Here is a 24,188-nt window from a genome sequence, read left to right as displayed (position 1 = left end):
TTCTGTCGGCCGTTGCCACCCCCAGCTCCCCCAAGGTCAAGTCTGTCACCTCCAGAATATCATCCATCCATCTTGCCCTGGGTCGGCCCCTCTTCCTTCTGCCTTCCACTTTCCCTAGCATCAGCCTCTTCTCCAGGGTATCCTGTCTTCTCATTATGTGGCCAAAGTCCTTCAGTTTTGCCTTTAATACCATCCCCTCAAGTGAGCAGTCTGGCTTTATTTCCTGGAGTATGGACTGGTTTGATCTTCTTGCAGTCCAAGGCACTCTCAGCATTTTCCTCCAACACCACAGTTCAAAAGCATCTATCTTCCTTCGCTCAGCCTTCCTTATGGTCCAGCTCTCGCAGCAAGAGCTTTAAATTCCAATATGCCTGTATTTTGGCCACACCCATTTTGCCTTTGGCTCCACCCACCTCAGAGAGCTTCTCCAGAAATGAAGGGCCCTTATGCAGCAAGATCTTACCCATCCAGTTTCTACCCATGACCACTCAAATGCTTCTGGGAGTCCTACAAACAACCACAGGTGACACCTCTCTCTCCTGCTGTATATCACCAGGACCTGGTATTCACAGCTATACTGCCTCTGAATGTGGAGGCTCCATAATATGTATCCTGGCTAATAGCTGCTGAATTTGTCTAACCCCTTATGTTATACCGACACTTTCTGCACAGTGGCAGCTACAGCAGTTAGAATATTTTGCCTGGGAATTGAGACTTGCTTTTTTTCCCTTTCCCCCATATGCTCTGTGTTAAACATATGCTACACTGTATATTTAAAACTAGCAATGCAGCACAAAAAATATATATCTACCATCAAAATATGTTTTCTTTATTATTGAAAGCTGCCATGTCCTCATCCATTTGTGCAAAAGAAGAAAAATGTAGTGGGGGTGGGGAAAACAAGCAGAGGAATCTTGACAAGAATTTGCGGATATAAAAACAACAACCCCAAAATCTTTGAATAGCAACAAGAGGGAAGTGGAATCTGCAGGCTTAATTCCATTTTATTGAAATTGCCTGTACAGAGTTAATAGTTTAAGCTGTCCAGTTCATGTGTAGGCAGGGTTACCAATTGACCAGGTAAAATGGCCTGGCCTACTCTTGTACATTTAACAACAGCTTGCTCTGCTGAAATCAGCAGGTGAATCTTTTTGCAGCCTGGACATTATCGCTAATCTTAAGAGCTAGAAACGCGTGTTATTTCTCTCATAAGCTAAGATTTTTGGGACGATGGATTCTCCTAATACCAATTTCTGCACCTGCTTGGTTGATTGAAGAGTTGCTGAATACGCTTACATACAGCCCTGATTATCTTTAGAACTGTATATACTCTGGCAGTAAAACTCTCAAAATTCTGCATCAAAAAACCCTCTAACATCCATGCTCAAAGTGTGTTATGGAAATGCAATGTATTTGCATATATCTACTTTGCATAACTTATCTGCTACCAGGAGACTCAGCAGTTATATGAATTTCCATCGCAAGGATTTGGGGTGGCAGAGGGCGGGAAGAGTGAGGCCACCACGGAGATGGACAGCTAACAGTAGCCAATGTGCAAAAGCAAGGAGGTGTTTGAGCCATTTAAGTCCTGACTCATTGCCAGGATTCCCCAGGAAGGGCTGTAGCTCAGTGGTAGAGCAAATGTGTTACATGCAAAAGGTTCCAGGTTCAATCCTCACCATTTCCAGGGAAGTTGGTGACTCTTGGAGCTCTAGTAAAAAGAAAAAAAAGTAGCTCTTGCAACCATGAAGCCTTCCCACCCCTATGCAGACAATGATTAGGTTTGTACAATAAGCATGGCTTATTTAAACCACGAAGAGTTGCCGCACCCATGGGAGTCATGTTATAAATTCATGCCGCAACCATGGCTTGTCATGTCGTCTGAACCCAGCAAGGATGGGTTGTGCAGGGGTTAAATCACCCTCGCAGAACCTGTGGCCTGCTATAGGGTTGTGCGAGGTTATGGCTTGAATATTCAAAATGGCGGCCAGCATGCACCACATTCTGCTGTGGCTTTATTAAGCCTAGTGGGCTGTTTGGTCATCTCAACAGGCCCAATACTGAGCTATATGGACCCGTGGTCTGATTCCGTATAAAGCAGCGTTCTATTTGATCCAGCTAGGGCTATAGCGGAGCCAGAGGGGCCCTCTTTTCAAAGCTGATTGCCTAGATACCATATTGACTGAGGCAGTCCTGAATTTCCTAAGAAATTGCAGTGGTATGCAGCTCTTCATGATATCTGGATGCTGAAATATGAAGGTTATTTGTCAAGGATGCCATCAGAAGGCGAAGAGAGCACATTTAACTGTCGTTTCAGATCTATTCTCCAACTGTCCACCCTATTAAGATTGCAGGTTAACATGATGGGTCAGCTCAGTCATTCCTGTAGCATTGTGCTGTGTCCACAGTTGTAACTGACAAGGTGCTGAGATGAGTCTTTTTCCCAAAACAAAAATCAGGGCATACCCGAAGCGTTCTGCAAAGAGCAATACTACATATCTATCACCTTTATATGCCACCTAAGGGAGAATTATATATATGCTACTCTTCTCTTTGTTTGATCTGCACTTGACCTGTTCTCTCTACCTGTTATACTTTTCATTGGGGTGTCCATGGCTGGGGTTGTACTTATTTCTTTTTAAAAAATGGATTTAGAATATGTTTCCCCTGCTTTTCCCCTGCAGAAACTCTAAATTCGCATGCAGTAAATAGTTCAACATGGTACAAATGATGCAAATATCTAATTCCAGGTATAAATGGATACTTTGACATTCTTGATATTCTTCAGTGAAATCCAGTATCCCCTTAAAGCCCTGGATAGCATCTTGGTCCAGGCCTACTTGGCATTCTAGGTGAGAAGGGATCAGCAGTGCTAGGGAGGTTGTGGGCTCTCCCACACTAGAGGCCTTCAAGAGGCAGCTGGACAACCATCTGTCAGGGATGCTTTAGGGTGGATTCCTGCATTGAGCAGGGGGTTGGACTCCATGGCCTTGTAGGCCCCTTCCAACTATGCTATTCTATGATTCTATGACCAAGCATTCCAGATCCCAAATGACCCCAGTGCTCCCTGACACGGAAACAATCTTTTTCAAATAAAGGTTTGATGTCCAAAGCTGTAGAAGAGCAAAGCCAAGGGTCCAATTGGACTATTGCCAGGTCCTGTTACTATAAATGCCACACCCATGGGAGCCCCCTTTGCTTCTGGTTTTGGCAGCTCTGGGGCTGGATGGTTTCACTTTGCAGTACAAATTCCAAATATGTGATGCAGGATTCAGTTAATTTCAGTGGAATTCATTTATTTTTGTTTATTTATTGGCAAGAGCTGTAACCCCCATATCCTATGTCTGTGCACACATTCATTCATACAATCACAAAATCATAGAACAGTAGAGTTGGAAGGCTACGACTTGCATAGGGAAGGAATAGAGACATACACTGTCTCTCTGCCACACATATTGACTTATAGGCCTCGATGTGGGACACCCAGCTCACATATTAAGAAGAGTCCTGCTGGATCAGACCAAAGGCCTATCCAGGCCAGCATCCTGTTCCCACAGTGGCCAACCAGATACCTGTGGGAAGCCCACAAGCAGGACATGAATGTAGTAGCACCTTCTCACCCGTGTTCCCCGGTAACTGGTTTTCTGGGGCAGATTGCGTTATTTGGAGGTGTTGGACATGCATCTGATCCTCCATCATGCCAGTTGCAATGTTCACCTGGTAAGTGCCAGATCAGGCCTTAAGCATCTCAGGCAGCTGTTCGTAGCATCTCTCTCTCTCTCTCTCTCTCTCTCTCTCTCTCTCTCTCTCTTGCGGACGTGCGCACACACACACACACACAAGACATCAAGGGAATTCTTAACATGCACCCCACCCATCCCTCTGTAATGATAAAAACAGTGGGCATGGACTGTTTCTTCTTTTAAGCCGCTCCAGGAGCCTTTTTGGCTGAAGAGCAGAATAAAAATACGATAAGGGCGTTATGCTGGCTGAGGAATGCTGGGAATTGTGGGCTTTTGTGTGTGTGTCTAAACATGCATAGGATTGCCCCCTAAATAAATGAATATCTCGACATTCTAAGAGAAAATGCTGAATCTTTTATAAGTGTTTGTCGTATCAAACAAACATAACTTGAAGAACAGCAGAAATGAAACAAACCAAACAATAACCAATGACAGCTGAGTTGGAGGGGTGGTGGTGGAATGGCTTGGAACTTCAATTCTCTTCAGGTTTGTGTTTTGCAGAAGGAGGGATGCTGCATTATCAGTGCATCAACATCCAACTTTCTGGTAGCCTAGCAGCTGCTTTCGTTTGGGGAAGAGGCAGCTGTATGATAGTGGCATCTAGAGGGCTGTTATGTGCAAAATCTGTTTTAGGGTCTCTGTTGCTTTCTCCTCCTTTGCAGAACAGTCCAAATCTGTTCTGTTCAAAGTATCGCGCACTCAAGCCCTTATGCCACTGGCTTATTATTATTATTATTATTATTATTATTATTATTATTATTATTATTATTTATTTATTTATATAGCACCATATTGTATAGCACCATATTATTTATTTATATAGCACCTACCTCTGTTCTTGAGGATTCCTCCTTGACTAATTAAAAATCCAAGGCTATTTTGACCTTTGTTCTTACTGTTACAGCATTTAACGACCGTGTGCATAGACTATCCCCCTTCTTTTATCGCTTTTTCGAGCATCATTGCATTTTGGGTGCTTCCAGGTGGAGGGAACCTACCTATTAGAAGTCATTGTGCCACTATTCCGTCTTTTTTCTCCTCAGTGGATTTTCTGAGGTAAGAAAAAAGACAGGAGAAGTGGTGGGAAAACACGGGTTGGGGGGGTGTTTCACGATTGGAAGTCCATAACAAATGGACCCCATAAAATTCCTTGTCTGGAAGCATTTTTAGGGTGTGTGTGTTCATTTAACTAGTGGTATGCTACTTTGCAAGCACATTAGTACTGTGTATTCCAAAAGGCAGGCTTGTCTGCTTCTTGGGGTGGGTGGTGGAATAGATGTATAGATCAGAGGCCTGGTAAATAATGGTTTAAATGAGGTTTATTGAACAGCAATTGTTACAATAGTTATTGTGTGCTAAGGGAGTGGCATTAATTTGTTAAATTGATATTTCACATGAATTGAATCTAACAAAGGGAAATGCTGCTGCTATTTGTGCCTTTTGTTAATACATATCAAAGCCTTTTCCTTATTTCTATATTCCTCATCATTGCTAGGGGGCTGATAGGGCGATAAAGATCTGCAGAGTTTAATTCACACACTAACATGACTTAATTCACATGCTCCTCTGTGATATGGAATTGCACCACCCAGAAGCTGCTAAAGGTGTGTGCAAAGGGTACTTAAGGTAGGCTGATATTATCACTACATTACTTGAGATGAGTGAGCCTGCCCCCACTCCTGGCTTGGCTTTTTCCATAATAATACTCTCCTTGTCAATATCAATATCAATATGTTTATTGCTCAATCCACAGATCATTGCAACACATACAAACTTGACATTTTGCTATACTATACATAATAAAAATTACATATGGTTAAAAATTACAGAGCTATCAAAAACGTAACATGCATTACTAAAAGGATAATAAGATAGGAGCACAGCAGACATACAAAAACCTTTAATTGCTTCTCAATGACATTTCATTTATATCTCTGAATCTTTATAACAACACACTCCAATTGTATCTAAAAACTTTGCTCTACATCTATTAGCTTTCACTGCAAATAGTGCAACCCTTTGTATCACATATGGGTTGGTTGAAGATAATAAATAACTCAGTTTTTCCTTAGCACCCCAGTATTTCACTTTCTTTAAAAAAGGCTCTAAATAACTTGTCCTTATATCTATATATAAGGGGGGCAGTGAAATACATAGTGTGTTATGTCCTCTGGAACTGGCTCTCCACAAACACATAACCTGTACTCTCCTTGTCATTGAGACGACTAGTCTGAGCCTTGGAACTATAAATGCATCCATTTCCCACCATATCTTAGTGCTTCTTCAGCTATTACTGTTGCCATTATATCAGTACTACAAGTATTAAATGTAATGCTAGTATAATTAGTACTTTATTGCTGCAATTCTGATTACTGTTATTCTATTTGTTCTTTATTGTTGCTGCTTAAAATAGGTTTAGTGCTCATAATGAACGTAGAATGAATTGGGCCTTACGCAGAGGGCCTGCAGGCTACATTCAATAGACAGGCTGAGAGAAATGTACAATATAAACAATGGATTGATGTCTGCCATTCCGCACAGGATACGTTTTCATGAATACTTGCAACAAATGGACAAAAGGATTAACTGAGTGTCCTTTTGAGTGCCAATGTACAGAGAAACCTTTTTAAACAATCCACTTTTATTTTGGTCTGCCTTTCCGGTCATGAGGGAGCTTGGCAAAGGGTGTGACGCTGTTGCATCAGTATGTCCTGCCTGTGTTGTCACTGCAGGCCTGGCACTCACGAGGTTAAAGCGCTGATGAACATGTACTTGACGGCTTTATGCTCTGTGGCAACAGGGTTGATACGTCCATATGTCCAGTTACAAAATAAGCACTATTAGCGAGGATAAAAAGAGCTGCCCTTAATAGCATTTTCTAAAAGCAGCCTGTGAACTAAAAACCTTGGCGATAATAGTTGGTTGACTCTCTTGGACCAACACATTGCTGATTTCATTACCCAGGTTAAGTTGTGTTTGGAACTAGCTGCAGCTACATCAGATTCCTGGGATCTTCAGCCCTTAAAGATTTTCTACCCTGTAGGTAATAATTCTGGCACCAATAAAGTACAGGCACCATCCTTCTTCTGTCCTACTCCTGCAAATGTGCGCCTATCCAGACTTGATTGAGTCAAGAAATTCTCCACTTAGAGATACATTTAATATTGCTTGCTTTTATTTACTTACCATTCATTGTAACTATAGATGTATTTGACTTTCACTGTTGTTGTTGTTTTTTAAATTTCCGTGGGAAAATGCGTGATGTCAGTGGGCAGAAATGTTTGGCAATATAGCACAGAATTAACCAGAAATATTCAGACTCTCCATCGAACTTTTGAAACCCAACCCATGTAGTTCATTAAGTAATCCTCCAACAGCGGCCACCCAGATGCCCCTGGGATGCTCACCAGCATGACATATGGGTCATGACCAATATCTGTCATAAGAAAAACCTTGCTGGGGCCAAAGGCAAAAGGAATGGGCCCAAAATCCCGGCATATATTTTAGCTGAAATCTCTCTTCCTGCCAGTAACGAAGCCCTTAGGAGAGGCATTTCAACTTTTTAGAATGGGGAACAAACTACACAAAAGCAGGGAAAGTACCAAATAATCAGCAGGGGAGAAGCAAGAATCCCCTGCTGATGGGAGGGAGGCGGCGTGGCTCTTTGGGGAACCCGAGAACACCAGATGGGACCGCAGGCAGGCCAGGTTTGGGCCACAGGTCTGACATTGCCCACCCCTGGTTTATCTAGTGCGGAATCCTGCTTCCATTAGTGGCCAGTCCAATGTTTCTAAGAAGTCAGCCACCAGCCCGCTGCACAGATACTCAGAGGAATCTGATAAATCCCATTTTCAAAACTCTTTCAGGTCTCCAGCTGTTGCCACGCCATGTGGCACTCAGTTCCATTGATGCATTATGGCAACCAGAGGTATAAAATCTTAGGCCCCAGCTAGATGAGGGGGGTCAGAGGGAGGCGATCTCACGATTTTATGATCGCGAGATCGTCGCCCTCGTCTACACGCGGTGCGCGACATTGCGGCCACCATTTTTTTCTTTTAAAGAACATGGAGCGCATGAGCACTCCTGCGCAGAAGGTAAGTGTTGTTTTTTTAAAAAATCCCCTCGCTCTCCCCCCCCCCCCCGATGGGCACAGAGCTCCTGGCTCCTCGCAATTTGTCGCAAGGAGATGGGACAAACCGCAACGCGCGCCCACACGTTCTGCGGTCTTGGGATCAGCCTGGGACTGTGGAAAAACCGGGCTAGAAGGGTAGGGCAAAATCCCAGGGAAATGGAGGGATCATCCCTCCCTGCTCCAGGGATCCCCTGTGCGTCATGTGGATGCACAGGGATGATCCCAGGGCGATCCCCGAGAAAAACCCTCATCTAGCTATGGCCTCTGTCTTTCTCATCCTGGCGTAGCTGGCACATCTATATCATCCTGCTAAGCCGTAAGAAGGGTTTTATCGTGCATCATTTGAATATGTATGTGGTGAAAAAGTAATCTATATGGGCTCAGAATCCAGAAGGGGACAAAATTCATTTGGGTCACAATTTAATAGAAACCTACTTATTTTGCACTTCCCAAATTAATATACGACCAGGGATGTAAATATCCTACAGTTTTCACACGTCACCAAATTTCACAGTACAATTTTCTAATCAAAAATTGCATACATTGGGGGAAACTCCATACAAATATATCTACGGGACTGGGGGTGGGGAGGGATTCCAAAATAGCATATACGAAAGGAAAGTGTTTGCAAAAATGCATATTTTAGGGGAAATTGTGTACAAAAATGTAACAGAGTTTTTGTGCGTGCAAAAATTGATGCACATTTTTGTGCACACTAAATAAAAAAAAACTCACAAATTGATACAGGAATGAACTTGTGTTTGGGGAAAAAAATGTGAACGTTATCGAATGTCAAAGAGACCGATTCCTCTCTCCCTCAGTCAGTGTGCCTTTGTATATGAAATTTTCATTTTCTGTTCCATGCATTTGTCCTTTTATAACTGCATGCTGAAATGATCATGTGAGCCATCACGGGAGGACACAAATGAGCCTTCTCATTCCTGGGAGAGATTTTGTCAGCAAGAGAATGCATGTGAGGAAGTGTCCGCTTAAAACTTTGGGAACATTTCAAAGTCACAGAGAACGATGGTATTTACTAATCCGTTTCCAAAGTAAATATATCAATCCGCTCCCTGTGTTTAAATATATAGTATTTAAACTAAACTGCAGGTGTCTGTGGATATTTATGAGGTGAACCCAATATTCTAACAGTTATAGCGGTGAAATACATCCTGTGCACGGAGCCAGCGAAGGGGCTGTGAATGTTAATGCCTGTAGAATGTTAACACCTCGTCAACTGGAAAACATGACACTTGTTTAAGTTCAGTTGGTGATGTCAGTTTCTAAATGTAACATGTTTAGAGGAAAAGCTGGCCACTAAATCTTAAAAAACAGTATTTAGTTGTGCACACTACTATGCTATTATTATTATTATTATTATTATTATTATTATTATTATTATTATTATTATTATTATTAGGCTGCCTTTAAGAGTATAACTAGAGCTGTGTGCAATGGCTTCATGAAATTCTCTACTCTGTTTCTGGACAAAGAAATTAGGGGGATCATTCCACTGAATTTCTCCAGGGGGAGGAAAAGTTCTCCAACAGTTTCTCAGCAGTAAAGTTCACCATTGCCAGAGGTAGTAGCTCAGCTTCTTTCTCTTTTCCTAAGAGCCTTTCTTTCTTTCTTTCTTTCTTTCTTTCTTTCTTTCTTTCTTTCTTTTTTGAACCGCCACTGCAAGTGGCAACAATAGCAACTGCGTTGACACCCCGTCCCCCATTTTCCATCCTCCACAATACCTAGTAAAGTTATTGGGCATGGGGTGGCGTGTGGTGGAAGGGAAGGTAGCCACCACCGAAAATATGGTGAAGAAAAGGTGTTAAATATTCTGCAAAGTGGCCGTATGGGAAGCAAGAAAAGAAACATCTCAGAACTTTTCTGGGAAAGATGTCTTCCAAGGAAAGTTCTCTCAGCTCTATTTGTCGTTCTTCAGAGTTCAGCCCCTTTCCTAGGGTCTCCCAAATGTTATATTTTTGAAGGGTGATTGTGGATATACCTTGTCTCTAAGGCAGATGCTTCTAATACCTGTAGTTCCTTGAAAGCCCTGCAGCAAGTGTAAGGAGGGCGCTGTTCTGATTTTATCTGTACGCTGCCCTGAGATCCCAGTGATAATAGGGCGGGATACAGATGTTTTAATAAATAAAATATATACTAAGAAAACTTTTTTTACATGTGTAATTCAAAGCACCATTCTAAACAAACCAGGGACTTCATCCAAGTGGGTCTGGGGCTAAAACACACACTGTCTTGCACCACCTTAAAGACTTAGGGTGCAATCTTATGCACATTTAGAAAGAAAAAAGTCTAAACTGGCTGAGGAATGCTGAGAGTTGTAGGACTTTTTTCTGTCGAAAAATGTGTAGGATTGAGGCCTTAGAAGATCCTAAACCCACATGCTTAAGCCACAAAACCAGATCTGTCTCCTGAAATGCATTTGGCCCCTCCAAGTTACATTCAACTCTCATGAGATTATCATGGGATGCTTGCATAGCTCATGTTTTAATTACTGTAGCCCTAAGACACTAATTTATTTCAATTTTATACTGACTACATATTGATATTGTTAAGGTTTATGACCCAATGATTTACAAGGCATAATACATCTGAATTCAAATTGGATGTATTGATTGTTTAATTGAGTACGAGGGCATGAAGGTAACATTAAGTCAACACATTGACAGATTGTAGTTATGCAGCTGAGATGAAAACCCGGTCTTCTCAGATTTTTTTTTGAATTCAAGTGCCGGAAAGGAGGAAATCTGGAACCGGGGAGGGAAATCTGGACTAATGGATTCTATCCATTTCTCAAATGGATTTGTTTATTTAAAATATTTGTTAGCTGCTTTTCAGACATTGTTTCCAGAGCAGCCCAAACAATACAGATCACAGCAGGTAATAAAAATCAAGAAGAAAAGGGAGAAGGGGGAACAAAAGGAGAATAAAGATATTGCCAGAAAAACAAAGCTGGAGTGTCACAAGAGGAAAGGCTTTGAAAATGGAAGAAATAATTTTATATAAAACTTTGTAATGTAATATCATTCCCTTTATTTCCAAACTTCAGAAGTGAGTGTGGATGTTTATGTAATCACCATAATAGAATGTGCAAGAAGGAGGTCTCAGTAGGCTTGAAGAAGCTCCAAGAAATACAACAGTTAGAAAACCCCCAAAGGGTGCAATCCTATGCCCCTAAGGGTGCAATCCTATGCACGTTTAGGCAGAAAAAAGTCCTACGACTCCCAGCATTCCCCAGCCAGTCATGGCAAGATTATATTGATGATTATTGGATATCTCTCTCATCCGCTTTTATAAAAGATAAACAGTTTAAAGACAGTCTTTCATCCCAATCCACAACACATTTTTTTTTGAGTGAAGTTGTTCCTGCCTTGAGTTCTCTTTCATGGAATGGTTTAAATCAGTGGTTCCCAATTAGCTAAGTACTGAGGACCCCTTGTTTTTCAAATGCTAAGCCATGGACCCCCTACTTTTTGGGGAAAAAATTGTTATCTCTATGGTAGTTACCTGTGCGAAGCAATTTTTTGGAGAAAATAAGGGGTAGCCCCTAATAAGCAAAGGATTTTAGGTATACCAAAAAACAGACCATAACATTTGTGATATTACCACGCAAAAATGACAATGATTTAGTTAGGAATATAAAGCCGAATTTTATTTTACTAACGTCTAGTTTACAATTGAACTAATTGTGACCTGTTGAGCAGCTACTAAACCTAAATGTGATGGGAGAAATCATGCCTCTTTTTGTCCTGAACACTCCCTTCCACATCTGGTTCAATGTTTCCTACTTTTAATCTCAAAACTGGATTAACATCGAGCCGATTTCTATGCTTGCTGTTCATATAACAAAATGTCGAAAATGTTTGTTCACAAAGATATGTGGAACAAAAGGGAACTAGATGTTTCAAAGCTTTTTCACCTAACTTCTTATAATCAGGAAAAACCTTCAACGAGAATTGGTCCAGTCTATATTCTTCGAAAAATGATTTCAGTGAACCATCACAAGTCACGTCAACAAGTGCATCTTGCTCTTCCGCAGATAGAGTCATTAGTTGTACATCACCACATTCAAAAGGATTTCTTATCCATGAGTTTTCAGGATTAGCTGCAGGGAAGTAATCTCTGAAGCTAGTCGCTAAATCACACAGGTGCTTTCGCGCATGACGTCACTGTCGAAGCAAATGGAGCGCGGGAGCCAGCGTATTTTCTTTTATTAAAATGTGGACCTTGCAGAGCTAATAGGTGAATGGTGTCATGGACCCCCTGGGTGGGTTACGTGGACCACCAATTGGGAACCACTGGTTTAAATAATTAACTCTCGTGATACTGAGTCATCCAGTGACCTGGATTGTCATTGGATTCAGGTTACACAAAGAAGGCTATTTCTTCACACAAAGTATAATGCAAATACAGAATTAGATGCCTCAAGATGTGGTGATATTCATGGACTTAGATCAGGGCTAGGCAATGGGGTGTTCTACTCTTAATATTAACCAATATTTTTTTAAACACCTTTTCAGCAGCTGAGATTGTTGTGAAATCAGTTTCTGTTGGTGATGAAAATTTTGGGTTCAAAGAAGCTTTTTAGTGTGCTGGGACTCAGTCCCCACCTCTGCCAAGTAGTCAAACTTTGGGGCAGGTTACTTGCCTCCCATGGCAGCTGTTTGGGGCGGGGGTGCCCAGGAATAGTTCCTCAAATTGCCAGGTGGGCCCCCAAAAGGTTGCCTACTTCTGTCTTAGGCCTTAGCTAGATGGGGTGAAATCCCGGGGCGATCCCCGGGATCATCCCTGTGCATCCACATGATGCACAGGGGATCCCGGGACCAGGGAGGAACGATCGCTCCCTTGCCCAGGGATCTCACCCTACCCTTTGAGCCTGGTTTTATCTCGGTCTTGGGCTGAGCCCGAGACTCCGGAATGTGTAGCCAGACATCGCAGTTTGTCCCAGTTACTTGCGAGGAGCCGGGACCTGTGCACGGGGTGCAGAGCTCCTCAGAAGCACTGTGCCCATTGGGGGTGGGTTGAGGTGAGTGGGGAAAATAAGTTTTTTTTAAAAAAAAACCCCACCTTATCTTTTGTGCACAAGCACTCATGCGCATCTTCCCCTTTAAAAAACAAAACAAAACAAAATGGTGAACTCGCCATGTGTAAACAGAGGGGGGATATCACGATAAAAACATTGTGAATTCTTTACCCCTGCATCGCGCAATAACCGGTAGGTCTAGCTAAGGCCATAGATGGATCTAAAGCGGGATTAGAGGAATTTGTGGAGGACATCAAAAGATAAATGGAACCCCCAGTTTTAGGTTCGGTATTCCTCTGAATACCTGTTACTGGGAGGCAAACAATGGAGGAGGTTTGTTACTTTTATGGTGTGCTGTGGGCTTCCCAGAAACAGGAAGATGAACTGGATGGAACCTTGGTCTTACCCAGCAGTGTTCTCCTTATCAAAGATAACGCATAGTCCACAAGTGAAGTGTCAAAGACCATGACTAAATTTGGGGTGCCACTCCTCAAGTTTCTTATGCACATGGGACTCGACTTCAGAGCAGTAGATTCTGGATAGGATTTGGGGAAACAAAGTAACTACAGCACTAGAAGTTGCTTTGTCTATATATGGGAATCTCTAATGTGCCCTCTGCATGCGTGCATTATCAAAATGCACACCTTGTCACATTCTATTACGTACCCATGCAACTTGCTCTTTACTGCGCTGGCATGGAATCTGTGCTGTTACATCAGTGGTGATACAACATTCCTGACCTTTACATTCATTAGCACTTTCAGTGTGTTTTCTAACGTTCAGGTTATTGCTGAGCAGGCTCACAGTTCAGGAAAAGATGGCCTCATCTACATGCATTTTGATGTCATGTCTCTCACCTTCAAGGCCAGCAATATGAAAAGGAAGAATAAAGTTCAGAATACATAAAACTGAAAGTGCTGCATTGCTGTGGTTAGAATATCTCATAACCCTCTTTGCTTACCTGATAGCTTGAGAGTGGAGGGTGGTAAGAGCCATGGAGACATTGGGGGGGCGGGGCTGTAGCTCAGGGGTAGAACAAATGCTTTGCATGCACAATGGTTCACTTTCCAGTTTCTCCAGCAGTCCACCTCCATTGCAGGTTGCAAGAGACCTCAGAGCTTCTGCCAGCCAGAGTAGACAGTGTTGGGGTAGGTGGATCCATGACATAAATGACAGCACGGCGTTTTCACAGGGATCTAGATCAACTGCTTAACTTTATATTGCCTTTATAGGAAAAAGTTGTAGCTTTGGGGCAAAATGAAATTCAAGTAAAGTAAAGAGGCTTACATTGGAAGATTGCATTTCTTTAAGATTATTAAATTAATCCCGGCAGGATGATGATGATGATGATGATGATTACAGCTCAATAGATTACTGAGAACAGGGTCTTCCTTGTATTTTTTCCACTCCTCAAATAAAAATAATATATCCAGATTATTATTATTTTTTCACTTAAGGCGCAATCTTATGCATGTTTACGCTGGAGCATGCTGGGAGTTGTAGGACTTCTTTCTGTCTACACGTGCATAGGATTGTGACCCTAGCTTTTTAGTTCATAGTTTATATTTTGGAAATTGCAGGCCAGTGGAAAATGTCTATTAATTTTTATTTGTTTTTTTTTAAATGGATTCAGCGATTGCATTCAGATGTAACTTCAAACCGCGCTTTGCCATGATGAGTGTTGGTGACTTTGAGCCCATGCGCTTCCTCTTTTCTTTCCTTGGCACATGAGAAGAGAATAGAAGCTTCCTTTCCTGGTTCTCAGCAAAAAAAAATCACTAGTCCTTAATCCGAAAGTGGGAAATAATGGGTTGCTGGCTGAAACACAGAGGGCAAACTATGATTTGTAGGCAAGGCTGAGCAGGAGCTTTGAATCCCCTCCTCCTCCTCCTCCTCTCATATGGGAAAGGAGGTGAAAAGAGTGTGTGGTCCCAAGCTCAAGGCTGCCTGTCTTTGGTGTGTCCCCCTCTATCCGTCTACCTTCTCACCACCAGCTGCTGTTGCTCCTCATCCTCTTTCTTCTCATCCGTGCAGCCCCTTGCTTGCTTGACAGGCAGAGAGCCAGGGAGCAAGAAGGCCGTGACTTCTACGACTACTTCTCCTCAACCCCACTATTGTTTGGGCCAGAGAGTGAGAGATGGGTGAACAGGTTGCAGCAGTGGTGAGAAGCAGCAACTCCCGTTCTTGTCCTGCTGGGCCCTCGACAGGTGCCCAGCCGTGCCTACCCTTCATGCTTGCCCTCAAACTGCCCTCCTAACAGCAAACTACGGGTTGTTGTTACTTATGAATGCAGCCACTTATAGAGGCACGAGAATCACTTTGACCATTTGACCACGCTCCCTCAATGCTAAGTTGAGTTGGTTTAGTGTTATTATTAACAAGAGCAGACATATATTATATACTCGCTGATATGCCCAGCATTGCTTGGATCCGTGAATAATGTATATAACATTTATTTGATATATAACACATTTCTATGCAACTTATTCATCTTTAGGTTGGTTGGGTTTTTTTTAGTTTGGTTGAGTTAGTAAATTGTTTAGTTAGAATAAATGGGAATTGTGTTACTAAGAACTGTATTTTAAATTAGAGCTTCGTGATAAACTACATGTTTTGTTTTACCTGAAAAGCTTACACCTCCCATCATGAACATAAGAAGGGCCCTGATGCTGGATCAGACCAAGGGTCCATCTAGTCCAGCACTGTGTTCAAACAGTGGCCAACCAGCCACCGGCCAGGGATGAACAAGCAGGACATGGTACAACGGCACCCTCCCACCCATGTTCCCCAGCAACTGGTGCACACAGGCTTACTGCCTTGGCCAGGGCAGCCGTCTAAACTTCAAAAACAATCAGGACACACAACACCCTTTCTACCAGCCAAAAAAGATGAAAACCTAAAAATATGTTTTCAAAATATACCCAGCATTGCCCAGATATCTGAATAATGTATAGCAGGGAAGTGGATCCACCATTTTAAAGTAGCAGGCCAGTGCTAGGCCTGTGAGTTAACCTTGAAACACATTAAATTCATTTCTTCCCCTCTCTTACCCTCACGACAACCCTGCAAGGTAGGCCTGTCCTAGGCCTGTGAGGTAACATTAAAACAAATTAAATTAGTTTCTTCTCTCTCTCTCTCTCTCTCTCTCTCTCTCTCTCTCTCTCTCTCTCTCTCTCTCTCCCCTTTGGGTTGTTGTTACGTATGAATGCAGCCCATTATAGAGGCATGAGAATCACTTTGAACATTTGACCATGCTCCCTAAATGCTAAGTTGTGTTGGTTTAGTATTATTATTAACAAGAGCAGCCATATATTATATATGACCGTCTGGCATTTGCTGTCTGTCTACGATCGCCTGCAAATGCTGCCAAATCTCTGATCAGCTTTATGAATGCTTGAAAATAGATGATACATATATGCATTTCCCAACTTTTTGGTGACATGCACAAATAGATGCTGACAATCACATGTCAACATTCACCGTGGAATCTCTGGATTTTCAGACCTTGTCAGAATTCTGAGATTGTCAACATTCACATGTAAACGTCGCCCAGATTAAAAACATTCAGTGTAACATAGGCAAGTCAAGATACACATAACTCAGAGGGGATTTTCCTCCGTCTTTGTCTACTTCACTTGCTTCACATGCTATTCAGAATCAAACTTCAGATTAGATTAGGTTGTTTGATTTGCAGTAAATACGAACCAAGCATATGTGTATTTGTACTTGAATATTCATTATACATTTGATTTGCTAATTTGGAAAGTGCTGCTCAGTTCTGCTTAACGTTATACATCCCCAGTTAACGTGTGAAAATGGAACAGGGCATTTCCATCAAAACACTACAGTTCTTGGCTGTGGAAATCAAACATACAGAGATATGCTGTATGGCAAACGCAAAACCCTATTAGGCAGGAAGATCATAGAATCGTAGAGTTAGAAGGGGCAATTTAGGCCACCAAGTCCAATCACCTGCTCAGTGCAGGAATCCAGTTTAAAACATCCCTGACAGATGACTGACAAGACCTTGCTTGAATACCTCCAACAACAGATTGCCCACCACTGCCCGTGGCAATTGGCTCTATTGTCTGTCTGCTCTGACCGTTGAGAGGTTTTTCCTGATGTTCAACCAAAATCTGCCTTCCTGTAACTTAAGATGCAACCTGATAATGTAGTAGGTTCTGCTGGAGTCTCTGATGCCCTTGTTTATGACTTGTGAAGCCATGATTTACTTGGCTGACCAACTTGTGGCCCTCCGGATGTTTTGGCCTACAACTCCCATGAACCCTCACCATTGGCTAAGCTGGCTATCATTGATGATGGTTGTAGGCCAAAACATCTGGACAGCTCACTGGGGAGAACATTCCATACTCAGGGGTCACCACCAACAAGGCCCTCTCCCTTGTTTCCACCCTCTGAAACTCCCTCAGGAGGCCCTTGGAAGAGGGCCTCAGGTGTTGATCATAGGGTGCATCCAAAACACAGGGTGGATTAAAAACCATTGGTCCTGATCCAGTTATACTCCCCAAAAGCACTTCACATGAAAAATTCTCTTTGTGGAAGTTGCAGGTGACAGGCAGACACGCAGTTCAGAGGCAGGTAGTTATTTCTGTCTGTGTTCAGAAGTGGGACGTCCTTCTGCATCTGAGTACGGATATGAATGTTTACACACTGCCTGGATCAGTTGGAGGCATCCTCTGGAGTTGTGCCTGCTTAGCCAGCATGTGCAAGACCTTCTTGGGCCTTCAGAGCTGGAGGAGCGGATCTGCTTTCCCATCCACCTAAGCTGTTCTCGGTTTCCATGTGCAGTAGGATCCAACATGGAAAAAGCAGAGCAGTGGATCTCCCTTTTTGTGTGTGAAGAAGGAGTTTGGGCATTGTTGTGTCCACTAGATCGTTCCTTCCTTCCTTCTTTTTTTTAAAAAAGAAATTGGATTTTAATTAATATGGTATTTTAATTGGTTGAAAAGCAATCTAGGTTTCCCCCCCCAAAAAAAAAATGTAGGGCAAATTTCTTTCTTTCTTTCTTTCTTTCTTTCTTTCTTTCTTTCTTTCTTTCAGTAATGGACAAAGTACAGCAATTCCAACTCTAGATTGGCGCTAGCCATGTTCCAGAAAGTAATGTGCAATTTATGTTAATTGCATGCAACTAATATATGTAAATCAGCTACATCCCCTCAGCACATGATACATACTCAGTGTGGCCCTCACTGCCGAGCAAGCTGCTCATCCCCTTGATTTTAATCATGGCCTTCTGCTGGGTGATGATGCAAATCATGATTACGTTAATCTGATCACCATGGAAGATGCGTTTAAAGAATTATTCATTTGGTTTACTGTGGCAAAAGATGTATTAGAGTAGCTGGGTTGAATCCAGGATCCACTCCCAGAAGGTGCCTTCAACCTATTATTATTATTATTATTATTTGGGGGGGAGGGATTCCCTCTCCAGTCCCACCCTGCAGTCCCGTCCCTCCCCATTCAGCATCTCAGAGCTCACCCCTCCATGTATAGCATTTTCAGGATGCTTGGAGGGCTTGCCAGAGGGAGATGTGGGTCGGAAAAATTCTAGTTTAAAATGTCCAGTAAAATCGCCATATTCTTCTGTTGTAGCAAAACCTCCAAAGGATCCTGTAGCACCTTAAAGACTGACACATTTATATTAGCAAAATCTTTAGTAGGCTAACACCTAATTGCTCAGATATGTGAAGTCACTTAAATGTAAAAACATTTGCATTATTCCAGAAGTGAGAAACAAAGGAAATCACATGATGTCTTTTACTAGATCATGTTGATACAGATAGTGATTAAATCAATACAATAACAGGTATCACCTGATCCACTTAGTTTGCATTCTTTGGAACTAAAATTACAGCAGTACTTGAGATATGTTCTGCCTGCTTAAGTCCAAGCAAATACATTGGACTCCAAAGTTAGAATTTGGATAGTGTCACATTGTTAATCCTTTGGTTCAGAGATAGACAATCTGGTGCCTTGCACGTGTCTTGGACTACAGCTCTCCTAAACCCTACCTAGCATGACCAAAGAACAAGGATTATGGGCATCATAGTCCAAAATATCTGCAGGACACCAGTTTGCCTTTTCTGTTTTGATTTATTCAGAAGATCCGCAACTTTGAATAGAAAGTTTCCTGCCTGCCATTAAAACGTGTCAGCATTTGAAATCCAAAGCCAGAGGACAGACCAAACTATCTAAACTTTGAAAGTGTGGAGAAAATAACATTTGAGACACCATTAATTCCTAACAGATACTTTAACATGTCTCTCTTAGGGTATGTCTACACCAGCCATTTACCCCGGGATTGTCCCGGGATCATCCCTGTGCATGTAAATGACACACAGGGGATCCCGGGAGCAGGCAGGGATGATCCCTCCATTTTCCTGGGATAATCCTTAGGTGTAGAAAGGGCCTTGGTCACAATTTTCAGAGGCATAGCCAGGATAATCTGTTGCAGCAATACAACAAAGAGTCTTGTGGCACCTTAAAGATTAAGCGATTTATTGTGGCCTTAACTTCCATATCACGCATTTGATGAAGCAGACTCTCATCTATGAAAGCTTAGGTCGTAATAATTTCATTATGTCTTTAAGGTATCACAAGACTCCTTGTTCTTGGTTTTCTTAGTCATGTTATGTATTTATATAGGATTCTTACAATGAATATTTGTGGTTCTTATTGACAAAATAGTATAGCACAGTTGCTCTTCAAGATTTGATCTAATGGATCGTAGCAATGATCTAAACTAGGGATGCAGAACCACTTTCAGCCCAGGGAATGAACCATTTGGGATAAGCTCTTGGGGGCGGGGTTTGCATGCAAATGTGGGTGGGGCCAAAAGCAAAAGGGGGAGGGACAAAAAACACCAGCATTGATAGGCTTAACATTCTTACTGCCAGTATCCAAGTCTTAGGGGAGGGATTTCAACCTTTTAGATTGATGGGAAAAATTGCACAAAAGCTGTGAAACCACCAAACAACCAATGGTTAGGAGAAAGGAGGTGGAGCTAGGGGAAGGGGACGTGACCTTTTGGGGAACCCCTGAGGACCAGATTGGGATCTCCAGAGAGCTGGATTTGACCCCTGGGCCTGAGATTCTGCCCCTTGATTTAAACATTCTGACATTAAAAAAAATATTTAACCGTTAACTAACTGTTACATTATATTCTGTCTTTTTAGGGTCGGTGCATGAACTTCACCCGCGTTCAGTCGCAGTGAGGGAGAGCGAAAGGATGAACAGCCATCACTTCCATATTGTAACCAAAGAAAGACAATGAAGCACTTATGGAAATCCTTAGAACAACTTCAGCCTCACAGCTGGATGTTTGCTCCATTTGGTTCCACCACAAGCCACCTACTGCTGCACTAGGCTCCTATGTCCGCCATTTTCTTTTTCGCTTGTTACCTCATATAGTATTCAACACAGTATTATATGACTTGCGATGGTGACGTGAAGAACTTTGGCTTTGCATGCCCAGGCTTCCTCTGAAAATGCAGTACAGGAATTGCAAGCGAAACGCCAACTGCGTTGGTGTTTGGTGCTGTTATTGCTGTTGAACTATACATACTCAAGCCTTTATGTGCCTCTGCCAGAAGCTGCATTGTTTCTTGGATGTGAAGACGGCACTTGTTATTTAAATAGGAAACTATTCGCCACAGGCAGAAGAGTGAAATTCCCACCAGGCTTGGAAAAATGTAAGAGTTTATTGCCTTACAGCGATGTCATATCACTAAACCCTTCTGAGGCCCATGCGCTCCTCCCCCACATCGGAATGTGCCTTACGGGAACCTTCTGACTGAAGTTCTTGTCACTTTAACACTGAGTAGTGCACATGCATGACAAAATGTAGACATGGCGCCTCAAGGTATGGGTGACAAGCAAGACTTTGCCCTTTAGTTTCTGAAGACACCTTTCTTTCATTATGCACCCAGGACAGGAAGGAAAAATTAATAGAGCGTTATTCTACAAGAAGAAAGCCTGTAACCAAAGATCTTGTGTCGAGATTGAGGGAGTGAAGCTTCAAGGCCTTGGCACCGTGGATGATATTTTTTTCTCTCCCCCTTTTCTGCACTTGGCGCTCAGTAGTGCATAAAAACATTACCCTCTGTAAACATACCTAGTAATTCTAGGCTTACGTATTATTATGATGATAAGATTGAAAAAAAAAGCAGTTGCCACAAAGCTGGTATCTCAGGGTCCGTCTCTCTCTCTCCCCCCCCCCCAAATCTCCAAGGGCTCTTCAGCGTCACAAGCCAGCAACTCTCTTTGCATGAGAATTTCAAAGTTTAATTAATATAATTAAAGGCAACAGCAAGCAGCAGCCTGTGAAGGTTTTGCTCATCTTTTTTATGCCTTTTGACATTGAATGACCTATTACTGTATGCGCATTACTCAGTTTTTGAGGGGGGTCCCATGCCTTGGTGGAGATTCAACATTGGGGCCAAAGAGAGAGAGAGAGGGAGAGAAGGCGAGAAACCTCCTTTCCACTATTTATAAATTAAATGTACAGGAGTGCCGGCCATCAGAAAACATTGACGAAGTATGTATTATAATTTTTTTTTAGAAAAACCAGCGTTGTGTCACGTCGGCGATGCCAAATTATGTTAGCGTGAGTGGAAACACTGTGGGGGAGGAAGGAGGCAGCAGCTGAAGAAAAAGGCTCAAATGATCCAGTCACTTTCGATACTGTACTTCAGATGCAAAATGGATATTCGAGTCGAAACCTGACAAAGTGCGCCTACTTTGATGGGAACCGGTATAGACAATGACCAGTGGCTGGGTCAGTGGGATGTCTCTCTGCGAGAAGGGAGGCTTATCAAATGACACTAAAAATAAGTTCAACAACCATCACGTTTGAGGGGAAAAGGCGAACATTTCATGTTTGGTGGGCATGCATGTGCGCAAGGCGGGAAAGAGCGAAGGGATGCGAGCTGGTCTAATTATCCCCTTTGTTGCTTCTCATTGAAATCTCAAGGGATGTAAAATCATTCCCTTGGTCGATGGCCAAATTTGCAGATCTTCCCGAACAAGCCTTCCACCACGACGTCGTCTCTTGCTCACATCTATTATTGGCTTGAGATTATTTACATCACGGGTAGCATTGCCAACACCCCACGTGAGCTCAAATGAATAAAATCCTTTTCCTAAGGTTCTACTACAAGTCATTTCTCTTGTATTTAAGCCCTTCTTTCCAGAACTGATGCATCCTTTCACTGGGGTTGCACTCGTCTCCCGCTACTGGCTTCCACTCATAGACCCACCTTCTCATGTCATCACATGAGTTCCAGGAAGGCATGTCACAGGATAACTCAGGGGACTAACGCTTGTAGTATTATTTAAATTTGTCAGATGCTACAGCATGTGTAATATATGGTGTTAGCAATATAAATAAAACGAACTGCCACCACAACCACTTTTCTGCAAACTCTAGGGGATTACAGAATTCTAGCTTTAAGACCAGATCTGCAGACCTTTTAGACAGGGTTAGCAATGTGATAACGTAGTCGATTTTATGTACAAAACACATAATACATGCAGTTTCTTCACAAACAAATATTTAGTTTACTGCAAACATCGGTTAAGTGTCTGTAAATTCTTATTTTCTGTGCTCATGGTGAAAACCAAATCATGTACATTTTCTAATTTGCTACTCTGAATTTGCCTAGACAAATGGTACTACAGACTTGGGTCAAGATATTGAATCATCCAGTATGGAATTTGAAATAAATTCACATTCCATGTGTAATTGTTTATTTGCATTTGAACTGAGATGTTTAGAAAAACAAAATAGCCTTGCATTTCCCTGTAAAATAGCATATTTAAGGCCACTTTTTCTTTTCTTTTTCTAAAGCTACGTTGAAACCTCTGTTGCAGGAGACTAAAAAATGAATATTTAAAAGGAAGACGTTGATAATATATTTGTGGCATTCAAAAAGATCCTATTTAAAATTGATCATATCATTCCATCTTTATAGTTTCTATTTCCAAGAAATAAAACTCTGAAATTTGGTTATTTATCACAAAATCCTTTATACAGAACCACAGCAGAAGTTTTTCAGGGTGTAACATTGCATTGTTTTTATTATTTTATTAAATCTTTTGTCTTATTTTTTTTTAAAAAACATAATTGTTGTGGTAAATAATTGCTCAGATGGATATATTTGAATATTGATAGAAATAAAACATAATTTAGGACCTATTTTTAAAAGCACTTGGTTTAATAATAGCACAGCTATTGTACCAAATTCATGTGAGCTTTAATACAAATGAATCAAAACACTATTAATTTAATAGAGTTGATTAAATCTATATGTTTATAAAATTTTAAGAGTCATCTGTACTAATATTTCATGCATTTTCAAAGAATGCATGATATGATCATAATACTTTCATAAAATATTGGAATAAAAATGGAACTACTTCCAAAGCACCAGAGATTCAGGTCTAAAGCACAATTTGGAGAAATAAATACACACTATTCTTTCAACATATTTCTAATGTACAGAATGGACACGAGTTGTAATTTTCATTTGTGGTTTTGTTTTGTTTTCTTTTTTCTTTTTAAGAACTCCGCATAAACTAGAAACATTGATCTCCGTCTTGGTATTCCCAAACACATATTATGGATTTTCCTGCATAAAATAAATTGTTTGATGCATTGGACTGCAGTCATAGAGTATAAAATGAAGTTTAAAAACAAACAAATGCTGAAATCCCATTTTACTATGTAAACATAATGGTAATGGATGGTAGTCAGTGTTTTTCTCCCTTAAATCCCATTGGAACTAATACATACCTGCCTGTACATGTATGTACCAGGCACAAATCAGTTTTCTATCAATACTTACTACATAGCACTGAGCTTTGAAGAAGGAAATGGAGATATTTAAAGCTAGTTGCTTTCCTCCAACACCCGAAAATTATTTTACTTCACCTTTCTCCTCACTCAAATCATTCTAACATACATCCTTCAAACACGACTTCGTCAAAGCATAGCATTTTTCTGTTACACTAATACTCATTAAGTCTGGACAAATCTGATCACGCTTCTGAGATGAGCAAATTTTAATTTTATTTTGCCTGCCAAATGTAGCCTAGTATGTATACATGTAATTCTGCTTTGTAAAATCCTCTACAAATAATGTAGATATATATGAATTACATAGAATTGCCCTGTAAGGAACATAAAATTGACCATTGAGTGGTTTTTAGTATGAGCACTACAGTGTCTACAAGAGTCTGATAGTGGCACTGTGTC

General features: G+C 41.6%; 1 protein-coding gene across 3 annotated transcripts in view; it reads left to right on the top strand.

Annotated features, from left to right (window-relative positions):
• Window positions 1-22,676, top strand: part of ANTXR2 (ANTXR cell adhesion molecule 2) — a 157,400-nt gene extending 134,724 nt beyond the window's left edge. For 2 of the 3 annotated variants that reach the window (XM_063135232.1, XM_063135231.1), the window contains one exon: window positions 20,110-22,676. In XM_063135232.1, coding sequence (XP_062991302.1) covers window positions 20,110-20,148 — 39 coding nt within the window. In that variant the 3' untranslated portion in view covers window positions 20,149-22,676. The remainder of the gene's footprint in view (window positions 1-20,109) is intronic. The other variant, XR_010025885.1, reaches the window with a different exon arrangement.
• Window positions 22,677-24,188: the final 1,512 nt, after the last annotated feature.

This window comes from Elgaria multicarinata, chromosome 10, assembly GCF_023053635.1.
Source record: "Elgaria multicarinata webbii isolate HBS135686 ecotype San Diego chromosome 10, rElgMul1.1.pri, whole genome shotgun sequence".
NCBI lineage: Eukaryota > Metazoa > Chordata > Lepidosauria > Squamata > Anguidae > Elgaria > Elgaria multicarinata.
The sequence above is the reverse complement of the archived record's forward strand: the minus strand, read 5'-3'. Positions and strand labels throughout refer to the sequence as shown.